The following is a 13,892-nucleotide window of genomic DNA, read 5'->3' as shown; positions in this document are numbered from 1 at the left end:
CTTGGCCTCTATCACTCAGTAGTTCAAACAAATTCTTTCTTTTTAGAGCTACTTATATTTTAGATTCGTAGCATGTATCTCATATTGTACACTACTAGTTGGCCACAGTTCTTTGAGATAACTCACAGCTTTGGACAGGAATGTGCAGTTGGAGCTTAACTAATCAAGACCCAGCCCAAATCACAGCCATGTAAAAACTCTGAATCTGAACAAGATCTATATCCAACAATCATATAAAAGTAAAGGCAGTCCCCTGTGGAAGCACCGGGTCATTACTGACCCATGGGGTGAAGTCACATCCCTACTTTTACTCATAGACTGTTTATGGGGTGGTTTGCCATTGCCTTCCCCAGTCGTCTACCCTTTACCGCAGCAAGCTGGGTACTCATTTTACCAACCTTGGAAGGATAGAAGGCTGAGTCAACCTTGAACCGGCTACCTGAAACCAACTTCTGTCGGGATCATACTCAGGTCATGAGATTTTGACTGCAGTACTGCAGCTTACCACTCTGCACCATGGGGCTCTTTTAATACAGACATAAAATTTATGACCCAACTATGTGTCAGCACCAGCCATCTTTTTCATTCACTTTCATTACATTCCCCTCACTACCAGGCCCCGTTTGTCCATGTAGGTCCCGTGATCCCCAGCATAGCCTTTTTGATTCCTAAAGGGGATGTGCTCCTCCTTTTTGTTACCACAGAAACACTGGCTGGATCCAGCCAGGACAAAATGGAGGGCAGGAGAAGGATGTAAACCACTTTGGGTCCCCATTTGGCAGAAAGGTGAGGCATTAATTAAATCTGAAAAAAAATCCAATTATTCTGGTGCCTCACTGGTTCAGTTTTCTGTGGGTAAATGGGAGGAGCAACAGGAAGACAGAGTAACTCAGCATGGATGTTCATGTATGAATGGGATAGATTGTCCAATTACGACAGGTTCCTGCTGAACAGGATTGTTCCTATCGCTGTTTCAGAGCAGTTTTCCACTTCCGTCATTTTTGCACCATCAAAGGCTTTGGGAGAATTTTTTTTTTAAATTCTATGTAAGTATGGGGCCTGTCTATGCGAGAGACTGTGTTTCATTATCCACGGCAGTGCGTGCATTGCTAAGCAGCTTTGCTTGTACCCACTGGCAGGCAAGCAGGGCTGCATGGCTGGGAGGCAGGCAAGAGCTTGAGGCACACATTCAGGCTGCCTCTTGGGGAGGCTGCCTGCTTTACAGACAGAGGAGGGACAAAGGCAGAGACTAGCCAAGCTACACGTCACCCCAACCCATGATAGGCAAGGCAGTGCACCTGCAGGAGAGAGAGAGAGACAAAGGTGTTGCTTATACTTTGTTCTGCTGGGGGGGGGGCTGGCATGCTGCAGATGGGCAGGAAAAAACAGTTTAATTTAAAGGTTTCTGTTACCTCACCCTCTCCACCAAAGCATTCAAGCAGCTCACAAATAGTTAACAATCTAGAACAATGCTTCCCTCCCATAATAATAGGAAGGGGGGGGAAACATGAGCAAGCTGGGGTGAAGAAGCACCCAAGCCAGCTTGGTGTAGTGGTTAAGAGCAATGGTTTGGAGCGCTGGACTCTAATCTGGAGAACCAGGTTTGATTCCCCACTCCTCCACATGAGCTGCGGACGCTAATCTGGTGAACTGGGTTGGTTTCCTCACTCCTCCACACGAAGCCAGCTGGGTGATCTTGGGCTAGTCACAGCTCTCTTAGATCTCTCTCAGCTCCACCTACCTCACAGGGTGTCTGTTGTGGGGAGGGGAAGGGACGGTGATTGTAAAACAGTTTGATTCTTCCTTAAGTAGTAGAGAAAGTCGGCATATAAAAACCAACTCTTCTTTAGATCAAAGCGCAGTGATGAGGATCAAGTTTCAGAGACCTTAATTTCGATGTCTTTTTTTTTTCATGGTAAAGCATTAAAAGGAGCCCAGTGGCGCAGAGTGGTAAGCTACAGTACTGCAGTCAAAAGCTCTGCTCACGACCTGAGTTCAATCCCGACGGAAGTCAGTTTCCGGTAGCCGGCTCAAGGTTGACTCAACCTTCCATCCTTCCGAGGTCGGTAAAAAGAGTACCCAGCTTGCTGGGAGTAAAGGGAAGATGACTGGGGAAGACAATGGCAAACCACCCCATAAACAAAGTCTGCCTAGTAAACGTCGGGATGTGATGTCACCCCATGGGTCAGGAATAACCCGGTGCTTGCACAGGGAACCTTTACCTTTTTAAAGCATTAAAGCCTGCTGCCACACCCTTTCCCCCAATACAAATCTTCCTTTCCCCCCCAGTTGCTGTCAACTCTGGTAGGGGAAAAGTCAAGTGACATCCATTCAAGTGTAAAGAAACCAGGGTTAACCATTCTTCCAGCTGACTCTCATTTTAACAAGCAAGCTAGAAGAATAATGCTTGGGAGTATTGGGAGACAAGCAATGGGGAGGAGTTCCAAGAATTTAATTCCCCTCTTCTGTGCACTTCATTTCTGTAAAGAACAATCCTTCTTCCCACCCCACCATTTTAGTATACAGGAAAAAAGGAAACACATCAACGTTGTCATGCCATCCCTGAAAGGCAGAACTGTAATTTATTCTAAAATTTGTCTTCCCCCCACCCATCTGCCTGCAGCTTGGCATTGAGGATCTTTTGAGTGAGGTACAAAATCCTCAAAACTTTCAATCCAATTGGGCAAGCAAGAGAAGAATTATACCGGGAAATGTGTTTTCCATTGACACAAATTGAGGCAACTGTAATAGGGCTAGTTTTAGTTTCATTATTTTATTTTATTTGCGTTATTTATAGTCCATCTTTCTCACTTGAACTCGAGGATTATACAGAGTAAATCAATACTACAGACAGGATGGGATAGTCAATGAACAATACAATAGGATTAGGGTTGTGGAACCAACCAACTTCCTGTTCTGTAATGAAACTTGCTGCCTCTCTCTCCCAGCCTAACTTACCCCACAAGGTTGGTGTTGCAATGATGGGGAAGGGAGAATCATGTACACCACGAGTGCCTTGGAGGAATGGTGGGATAAAAATGTGACAAACATAAGTAGATTTGCTCGCAAGTAAGTTCCGCTTAGTTTAATAGAACTTACTTTGTGACAAGTTTTCAACTTCAGTGGAATTATTTTTTTCTGCAGTAGAGCATGTCTTATGTGTTTATTTATTTAGATTTTTAACCCACCCTCAATCCGCAGCTAACAGCAGTTCTCGATACATAAAACCAATAAACAATATAAAATACAATATAAATAAAACAATTAACATTTGGCATTAAGATTCTGCCAACTCACCGATGAATAAGTAGACAGCACACATTAGGGAGTAGTAACCCACTTTAGGCCTGGAAGCAGTCAGGGCTCTCTTTTAATTAGAATAATCAGTTGGTATTGGGGTGGTGGTGGTAGGGAGGCCAGTATTGATATAAAACCGTAGCCAGATATCTTTAGGGCCAGGGACCACCAGGAGTGTAACCCCCTCTGGGGGATATAGCAGGACAGGCGGTCCCATAGATATGAAGGTCCCAGACTTTAGAATCTACCATTATGTAGAATCTTATGAGAAATACCTTGGAAAATATACATGAAAGGAAAAATAATAATCCTACATCCACAGCATTTCCAGGGATTTACCTAAATTATATTTATTTACAATAGCTTTAATAAGCATTAAAATATCTGGGTCAGTTTTATATGAGGTGGGTTTAACTGGACAGTTCAATATAAAATGGCATGAACTGCACTTTGGTCTAAAGCACAATTAAAATTCAATGAATGCAATCATGCCAGCTTCATATTAACAGGAACACAGTATGCAAAATGCTTGAGATGCTTTTATAACGGGGCTTCATAAGGTTTCTTAAATCACTGCAAGTTTTTGCATTTAAGAACAAAAGTAGGTACTCTGTGCTTGTGCACAGCAAAGGTAGGTAGATGAAATTAGAATGTTCCTTTTAGATGAATTCCTTTCAAAGTGGCAAGATGTGATCATAGTCTATGAAAAGTAGGACAAGGGAATAATGCATTTTAATAGAGATAGGCAAATTCATTCTTGGTATATTAGCAACTGAGTTGCATGAGGACTGAGATCCAGAATATAAAGATAAACCATTGGCCAGAGTACAACATAACATTCAAATCTAAAAACATTAAAAAGTAAATAATTATGTTTCTCTTTGTAAAAACAAGGGCTATGTTCCTCCCTAGAAAGTGATCCAGTTTGATTCTATTGCAGTGATTTAAAAAAAGCCATCCAAACTAAATAGCAGCAGGAATCTCAGAGGGAATTTTCTTTTGATTGACATTTCCCCCCTTCAAAAGCAGAGCGGAGAGCTGAACATATAGCAAGAGAAATACAGTTGTTGATTTAGGAAGCAATAACATTTCTCTTACTTTTTTATTCAGGTAGCCTTGAAAAAAATGTCCATGTGCCTATCTCAGTGACTTTACCATGATTACTAGGGTTGCCAACCTCCAGGTAGTTAGCCATGAAATCCTGTTAGAGGCTGTGGTGTCCATATTGAATACAACTAGTGTCATAGAAACTTTCAGAAGAAGAAACATTTGTCATCTTCAGCGGACAACTTTATTTGGGATTTGGAAGACTGGCAAGCTGATGAAGCTCTGAAACCTGGACCTACCTGGGTCGTGTTCTTGCCAGCTTCCTCCTCCGTACCGGTGTACTGCTTGCGGACCCAGTGGATTCTGTCATTACTGGGGTACTGCCCTCGGACCCAGTGGACTGTGTTCCAGCAATAATCACCGTTTCTGCTCCACGGATCTTCCGATGGACTGAGGATTCATTTGCTTTTCCGTATCATTGTCAAGTTGGCCAACTGTTGGTCGTACAGCGCAGGTTGCTGCTTGCACAATTTGGACTTGAGCCAGAGTGCTATTGGTTTAGTGGTGTCTTATGGTGGTTGGGTAGACTTGTGGGTTGTAGGATTGTTAGAGATTAATAGATTGTAGTTTTTGCAAATTATATACCGTGATAGATTTCATTTTAAGTGTCTAATATAAGCTTTGCATTCTTTGAGCCAGCGTGCTGTTTTCTTTCCTTATTTACAACCTCCAGGTAGTAGCTGGAGATCTCCTGCTATTACAACTGATCTCCAGCTGACAAAGATCAGTTCACCTGGAGAAAATGGCCGCTTTGGCAATTGGGCTCTTATGGCACTGAAGTTCCTCCCCTCCCCAAACCCCGCCCTCCTCAGGCTCTACCCCAAAAACCTCCTGCCAGTGGCAAAGAGGGACCTGGCAACCCTAATAATTATATACTTGTAGACAGTTTAGAACCAAGGCCAGTGAGAGCCAAGTAGAGGTAACATATTTATAACTATAAAAGATTCTTTCCCTTTCGAGATCAACTTAATCCTGCTGATGATCATGCATGTAGCACTTCCTTTGTGAATGAGAAGGAAATAAGGTCTTCTTTCTTTTTCTCCTACATAATAGTCATACAAGTTTTCCATTCTGCATTCACGTATTTTTCATGAATGGGAGACTTCATTGCATAAAAATGGTTTTTTTGAAGAGACCCACCCTGAAACAGAAGGGCTCATTCAACGAAATCAAGGCCTGCTCACATGTTTTAGGCATCGTCATCAGACCAGCTATGTAGTGTCTCTCACGTGCGTGTGTGCGCACACATACACACTCCAGGCACCTGTGTGCTCCTGAGGCTGGCCCTGCTACTGTCCACATGCAGTCAGCTGCCCAAATTGCTGCTTAACAGAAGAAATCAGAACAACCTTTATAGAAAGGTGCGAGTGGCATCTTTAGCCTAACCCACATATACTTAGAAGTGATAGCTAAAGCATCATATCATACAATCCGGCCCCTTGAGAGCTCTTATCTGGCCCACGAGACAGGCGAAGCAGCTACCCCCCACCCCATCCGGATCTGGGCTGGCGAGCCCACTGCAGGCTCATCAGCTGGGGAAGCCATCCCCACCCCGCTCCCAAGGTACTCAATTATGAAAGATGGTTAAATAAAAGAAAATACTGTAAGACTGTTATTGTTTTAAGCATGTTTGTATTTTAAGTAAAAAAATAAAATAAAAATAATAATGTTAACTGGCCTTGCCTGTGTCTTCTACAAAGTTTGTATCTCCAGTACATGGCATTAAATTTTATGGTTCGCATTGCCAGGACTCAACAAGAGACATTTATGTCACATCAGGCCCTCATAACAAATGAGTTTGACACCCCTGGTTTAGAATCACCCTGACCTGGATGGCCCAGGCTAGCCTGATCTCGTCAGATCTCAGAAGCTAAGCAGGGTCAGCCCTGGTTAGTATTTGGAAGGGAGACCACCCAGGAATACCAGGGTTGCTGTGCAGAGGAAGGCACTGGCAAATCACCTCTGTTAGTCTCTTGCCTTGAAAACCTCAAAGGGGTCGCCATAAGTCGGCTGCGACTTGAAGGCACTTTACACACAAACACTTCATTTCACACATCAAGATACAAATACCTTTTAAAAAACCTTTTTACCTTTCCCTGATATCTGATAGTTTGTACACACAAAAACTCAGCAATTTTTTTTAAGGATACCTAATCCATATGAACAGATTTTTAAGAAGAATTGGTTTTTATATGCTGACTTTCTCCACCACTTCAGGAAGAATCAAACCGGATTACAATCACCTTCCCTTCCCCACAACAGACACCCTGTGAGGTGGGTAAAACTAAGAGAGCTGTGACTAGCTCAAGGGTTCATTTGTAGGAGTGGGGGAACCAGCCCAGTTCACCAGATTGGCGACTGCAGCTCATGTGGAGGAGTGGGGAATCAAGCCCAGTTCTCCAGAATAGAGTCTACCGCTCCAAACCACCGCTCTTAACCATTACATCACACTGGCTCTCCATACATGCTGTCACATCTCTCCTACATGGCTGGACTCAGAAGTCACCAATTTGTATATGATGATTCTGTTCAAAAAGAACAAAAATCGTGCAGTGCTTTTTCACTGTTTTAATAAAAATGCATTGAATCAACAAGTGTAGGTACAATCCTGCACCCAGTAGTGTAAGCAGCAGCACTGAAGTAAAATTTTAAAGGTTGCAGCCCTAGTTAAGCGTTATTCAAACTCTGAGATTAGAAAGAACTGTAAACACAGATACATCTTAGCTACGAGAGAGACCTCTAGTGTGTGCTAGAACATTTTGTGCTGTGCCTCAGGCATAATTAATACACCCAAAATCACCGCAGTCGTTCTGAATATGTGATATTAAATTTCAGTAAGTGTCTCTCAGAGTGAATTAGTTTTAAATGTCCTAAGTGTGCGGTTTAACTCAATTGGCATCAGTTTCAAACTGAGCAGAGACTGGACAGAAACCAACTCGCCTGCATTTCCAAAGCTCCTGCATTATGTTTGATCAGTTTCAGTGATTCGATTTTATAGCTGAATCATGAAAAGGTCACTGATGTTCTAATTCTTGTGTACAGATCTTTACATCCATCATCACAAAGGGCTTGCCTAACAGATTCTTGAATGCCTGCTAGATCAATATTTCTAAAGTGAAGCTCTGTCCAAAGACACAGTATTTTTTCCCATTAAGTAACACCATGAGTACAAGATTTCTGAAATAAACAGCCTGTTTCAATTTCTTATGAAATCTGTGTCTGATTTCTAAAATCAAAAAAGGCATAGCCTACATCAGGGATGGGGAACGTCTGGCCTGGGGGCCACATGACATTTTCAGTGGCCCTAGGGAGCTCCAGGGCCCAGCCATGGAGGCACAGCACAGCGCAGCTGGGGCCCGGTCACGCGGGGCTGCGTGTGCTTGCTTGTGTGTGTGTGTGTTGGGGGAGGCGGGGAGCCTGGGGCCTGGTTGCGTGGGGCTGGCATGTGCGGATATGTGTGTGTGGGGGGGAAGGCTTTTCTCTCTTCCTCTTTTTCTGGCACTCTTTCTCCTTTCTCCCTCTCTCTCCCGTCTCTTTCTTTGTCTTCTTCTGTCCTTTTCTCCCCCTCCATTTCTGTTTTCCTTCCTTCCCTGAGGATCGGCTGCGGGCTGCACCCCCCTGGCGCCTCGTTTGCTGGGGGCCCACCGCTGGCTGCCCTCCCGCCTGGGAGGGGGGAGCGGGGGTGCCCTCCAGGCCTTCTCTGCGTGGCCTCCCCTGTGGTTGCCAACCTCCAGGTGGTGGCTGGAGACCTGGCAGCCCTAGCCTCTTCCCCCCCCCCCCGCGCCGGGAGATCTACACCTGGTTATGGCCCTCGAATGATGTTATAAATGAGCAAATGGCCCTTGGCAGGAAAAAGGTTCCCCACCCCGGCCTACATGTTAGTTTTCTGCTTAGTTATTTAGGGTCTAGTTGCTGTGGCTATAAGGGGAGGCATGTATAGAGGCAGTTTCTTATATATTATTTCACATATAGGAGGTTGAGCCGACCCATTGAAGAAGGATTCCCAGGACTGAGTCCTAGCTTCAGTTAAACCCTTTTCCTTTGTAACGACTAATGCTTTAAAGCAAAATAAGAGACATCTGGCACCCTAGTGTGTGAACTAACCCTACTTCCCTGCAACATACAAAAATATAAATATATGGCACCATATGAATGGCCTACAATGTTGCATTAGATAGCAATGAATTGAATTTAGCTACTTACATGATCTTTGCGGGCTTACTCAAAGGTAAACCTCACTTAGTTCACTGAAACTTGCTTCCAAGTAAGTGTGCAGATAATGTGCAATTGAAAGCTACTCTTGCATAGTGCATGTATGTAAACAAATGCTTGATGTGCATTTTTAGGGAGGGGGAAACATATTTGAAACACAGTACGAAATCCCCTTCTTCGTTCCCCCAACTCATTTTTTTTCTGCTTTCAAAGTAGGAGGACTCTTAAGAAGTCTAACTGCTGAGAAGGTAAAAGCCATTTTCCCCATTTTTAATTTGCTCAAACAATCCAAGCATGCTTGGCACCCAGAGGGTATGCTCAAATAAACTTGTATGTGTCTGCCAGCTTCACTGATTGAAACCAGAAGGCGAACATTTCTTAGAGAATGGTAATGTTAAAACTGTTCTCTTTCTTTCACTAGTAAGCTAATGAGGGGAAAAAAGCAAACAATCCAGGTCTTATTTGAAAGTAGCTAGTTTGCATGAATTCAGAAGAGGCAGTGCGGGGAGGGGGCCACTTTGACTATATCAGTATTTGTGCTAATTAACTTTTGTCCCACTGCTCTGGGCCGCTGAGACTGGAGAGAGAAGCCAAAGCCAGGGGGTATTGGGCACTCTTCCTGCCTTACTGCTCCTCTTGTTTTCTTCAAACAACACCCTCCATTTGCAACGGAGGGACTTTTATTGTGAGACAATAAAACACCCACTTCTTACTCCTGCAGAAGGCCGGCGAGTAGGGTCGCCAGCCTCCATGTAGAGCCTGGAGTCCTACAGGAATTTCAACAAGTCTCCAGATTACAGAGATCAATTCCACCGGAAGAAATGGCAGCTCTGAAGGGTGGACTCTGTGCTATCACTGTGTTCCCTCCCCTCCTGAAACTCCCCCCTCCTCAGCTACCACCCCCAAATCTCCAGGAATGTCTCAAGATGGAGTCAGAAATCTTAGCTGCAAGCCTCAAACCATACAGGGCCAGGCCAGGTCATTTTACTTCTAAAGCACCTCAACTGCTTAATCCAAGAGGGCTTTCCTAAGTATTCTTTGAGACATTCCAATGGAGTATACAACACACCTCAAAGAGTGAACAAACTGAAACTAAACCCTGAAAAGGCAGAAGTAATGTTGGTTGGGAAGGCAAAGAACACTGTGCTCCCACTTCTGATGGAATTCAGCTGACCCTTGCTGCCTCAGTTAAGGGCCTGGGGTTATACTGGACCCAATGGTATTGATGGAGAAGCAAGTTAATGCAGCTGCAAAAAAGGCCTCCTCCCTACTCTGCCCATAAGATGGCCCCTTGCCTTGATACAGCTGATCTGGCCACCTGAATCCGCACCGCAATGACATCCATACTGTAATGCACTGTACATTGGCCTTCCCTCTAAATCAATTAGGAAATTCCAGTTGGTACAGAATATGAGCCCCATGGCACAGAGTGGTAAGCTGCAGTACTGCAGCCCAAGCTCTGCTCACGACCCGAGTTCAATCCCGACGGAAGTCGGTTTCAGGTAGCCGGCTCAAGGTTGACTCAGCCTTCCATCCTTCCGAGGTCGGTCAAATGAGTACCCAGCTTACTGGAAGTGTAGATGACTGGGAAGGCAATGGCAAACCACCCCATAAACATAGTCTGTCTAGTAAACGTCGGGATGTGACGCCACCCCAAAAAAAATCTGAGTTGCGCTAAATTGTTCACAAAGTTACTTTGATACGTTATTATGGTCTGTGGTCTATGCTACTGTGTTTACAATATTGAAGCTAGGATCATACTATTTAATTTTGTATCATTTAATGTGTCATGTTAAGACTTATTCTTTGCTTCAGTCCTATTTTTAGATTTCTGACTGGTTCTACAACCCTAATTCTATTGTATTGTTTATTGAATACCCCTTCATGTTGGTTGTATTAACTCACACAGTGTAATCCAGCCTGAGTCCAAGTGAGAAAGATGGACTATAAATGATGTAAATTAAAAAATCTCATGCTGCTTCACTGATGGTATCCCTAAAACTCATACTGCCATGCATGACTACTTCAAAGGTTAGACCACATCTGAATCGAGAACTGTCCCCTACATTTAAGTGACTAAATTCTAAAATAAAGGGAATCCATCTTGCATGTTTTGTTTTTGTTGGTGCCTCAGCCTCACTCCCAGTCAAACAAAGGAAAAACTATTAAATTAGTGGAAGGAGAAAGAGCAGAAGAAGGAGAGTTGTTTTTATATGCTGACTTTCTCCACCACTTAAGGAAGAAACAAATCGGCTTACAATCACCTTCCCTTCCCCTCCCCACAACAGACAACAGACACCCTGTGAAGTTGGTGGGGCTGAGAGAGCTCTTAACAGAGCTGTGACTAGCCCAAGGTCACCCAGCTGGCTTTGTGTGTAGGAGCAGGGGAACAAATCCAGTTCACCAGATTAGCCTCCGTCACTCATGTGGAGGAGTGGGGAATCAAGCACGGTTCTCCTGATTAGAGTCCACTGCTCCAAGCCGCCGCTCTTAACCACTGCACCATGCTGGCTCCCATGCAACAGCTAATTTCTAAATCCACAAATTTTGGGGGCGTGCAGTTAAAGCTTCTTGAAACTACATCCTCTGACGGTCTGACTTCACCATCACTTAATGGAATGCGGAGTGTGTGAATGTGGGTAAAGTGCTGCCAGGTTGCAACTGATTTATAGACACCCCTCGTGGGATTTTCAAGGCAAGAGGTGTTCAGAGTTGGTTTACCATTGCTTCCGCACAGAGACCAAGGACTTTCATGGAGGTCTCCCATCCAAATACCAACCAGGATCAGCCCTGCTTAGCTTCTGAGACTGGGCTAGCCTGGGCCATCCAGGTCAGGGTGCATGCGGTGTAGGACTAGGACAAGCCAGGTTCAAATCTTAACCACAATGCTCAGTAGGTGGCCTTGGGCTAATTCCTTTCCCAAATTAACCTACCTTACAGGGTTGTTGTGAGAATAAAATAGAGGACCATATATGCCCTAAGGAAGGGCAAAATAATGGCGTGATAGGTACACAGAAAGTCCCAAATTCCTCCCTGGCATCTCCAACTAAAGGATCTCTGATAATAAGGTCGAGAGACCATGGAGAGCGGCTGCCAGTCAATAAATAACACTCTGACTGGACCCAAGGAAGTTTCATTCGTAGCAAGGGAGGTTGACTCTGCACATGCTCCCCAGCTCCTTAATGTTTCAACGTGCCAGTAGCCTAACTTATGCCTGCTCATAAGTACTCCCCTCATACAGACCAAATTCAATGGAAGTATTTCCTAACTCCCACTGAACTCGGTGAGATTGAGGCTGCAACAGACTGATGTAGGGTTGCTAGGTCCCTCTTCGACACCGGTGGGAGATTTTTGGGGTGGAGCCTGAGGAGGGCGGGGTTTGGGGAGGGGAGGGACTTCAATGCCATAGAGTCCAATTGCCAAAGCGACCATTTTCTCCAGGGGAACTGATCTCTGTCGTCTGGAGATCAGTTGTAATAGCAGGAGATCATCTGCTATTACCTGGAGGTTGGCAACCCTAGACTGATGACTAACTGCCAATGTACGCTTTCTGCTCCAGCCACGGCAATAGTAATAATAGTAACAGTAACAATAACAACAACAGCAATAATAATAATAATAATGTCTCGGCCTCTTTACATGCTGTCGTATTTCTACCACTGATTTTGAAACGAGTTTTTCAAATTCTTCACCAGCCTTCCAGAACCACAATTGAAAACAGAGTAGCAGGAGCAGCGGCGCCAGTTACTCAGGCTGCGGCTGGCAAAGACGAGAGATGGCGGCTCCCACGGCGGTGCTCTGGCCCTTTAAGGAGCCAGGCGCACAGCTCGGCCGACGGTCAAGAAGCCCTGCGGCGCCCTGGAGAGAAGCAGGAGGAGGAAGAGGAGGAGGAGGGAGCTCGGAGGCCCTTGGAGGCACCTGGCCAGCGGAGGGCGGCCTCGAGCGGCGCGCCCAAGCGGAAGGGACGGAAGGGAACGGACGCCTCCTTGCCGTCCGCGGGCAAAGCGGCTGCTGCTCTGGCCCTTTAAGAAACCCGACGAGGCTGCTCGGGGTAAAGCCCCGGCCGTTCCCGGCTGCTTTCCCCTTCGCCAGCAGAGGGAGCAGCGCAGTCCCCAACTTGGAAGGGGCGAAAAAAACAACCCAAGGAGGGAGAAAGAGGGAAATGGAAAGGGGGCGGGAGCACGAAGGGGGGGGGAGTAAACCCGGGGCCAGCCTTTCCCTTCGTACGCGCGCGCCCGCCAGCTGGGAAGATTCCTCCTCCAACAGGGAAGCCAAGTGACCCTGGGGGCAAAACTCTGAACACGAGCGCGCGCGCTCTCACGCACGACACACAATGGCGCCTCTCTTGCAGCCAGCTGGGGCGGAGAGAGACAGAGAGAGAGAGAGAGGGCCAGCACGACGAACAATACAAGCCGAGCTTGCAGCGAGCAGGGCGACCCCCCACCCCCCTTCCCCGCCTCCATGTCTCTTCGGAAAGAAAAAGCGCAGACAGCTCCCGAGCCCGCCGGGGGAGGCCAAAAAACCAAGGGCAGCGGGCACGTCGGCGCGCGTCCCGGCTTATTGCGCGCCTCGCAGCTCCTGGCGGCGCCGACGCAGCGGGCTGGATGGGCTGCACCCCTGGAAAAGGGGCGGCGTGGAGCGGCGCGAGGGGCGGCGGGGGCCGGAGAGGCGCGAGGGCGAGGCGCGCGCGGGGAGCGGCGCGAGGGAGGCACGGGGGGGGGGCGGCAGCGGCGCTCCGGCTGCAGCCCGGCCCTCCCCGTGCCGGAGAACCGGGAGGCGGGAGGCCGGCCAGCTCGGCGCCTCTCCTTGTCTGGGTCTCGAGGAGGCGACGGCGCTCCCCCATCGCCTGGCACATGCGTAAAAGCGAGCGGCGCCCACAGTCCCAGCCGTACCCTCCGTAGCAAATAATCACAAACCCCGCCAGATCTTACCTGAAACATCGAAGCCACAAAGTCTGCGTCTCCCTCTTTTATCCAAGTCCCTCTCTCTCTCTCGCTCCCTCTCTCTCTCTTTTTGCCTCCCCACTTCCGATATTTCTCTCTCCCAGCAGCGATCTGTTCTCCTCGCTATACCAGAGAGAAATGCAATCGCTTGGCTAAGGTAGACAGAGCAAAATACAGAGAATAGTGGCTCCAGGGGCTTTGAAACCCCTCAAGGCAAGGATCAGGATACAATTAGCTCATGTCTCTACCTCCAGTCCAAATCAATCTCCGAAATAAAAGTTAAATTAAATTAACGGATTCACACGGGCATAAAATTGATCTCCTTCGCAACGT

The 13,892-nt window shown here is 46.5% G+C and overlaps 1 protein-coding gene across 1 annotated transcript in view; it reads right to left on the bottom strand.

The window, feature by feature from the left end:
• KCTD1 (potassium channel tetramerization domain containing 1) overlaps window positions 1–13,573 on the bottom strand; it is a 96,551-nt gene extending 82,978 nt beyond the window's left edge. Inside the window, exon 1 of the mRNA XM_056853992.1 lies at window positions 13,548–13,573. Coding sequence (XP_056709970.1) covers window positions 13,548–13,556 — 9 coding nt within the window. The 5' untranslated portion in view covers window positions 13,557–13,573. The remainder of the gene's footprint in view (window positions 1–13,547) is intronic.
• Window positions 13,574–13,892: the final 319 nt, after the last annotated feature.

This window comes from Euleptes europaea, chromosome 8, assembly GCF_029931775.1.
Source record: "Euleptes europaea isolate rEulEur1 chromosome 8, rEulEur1.hap1, whole genome shotgun sequence".
NCBI lineage: Eukaryota > Metazoa > Chordata > Lepidosauria > Squamata > Sphaerodactylidae > Euleptes > Euleptes europaea.
This window is presented reverse-complemented; position numbering and strand designations above follow the sequence as displayed.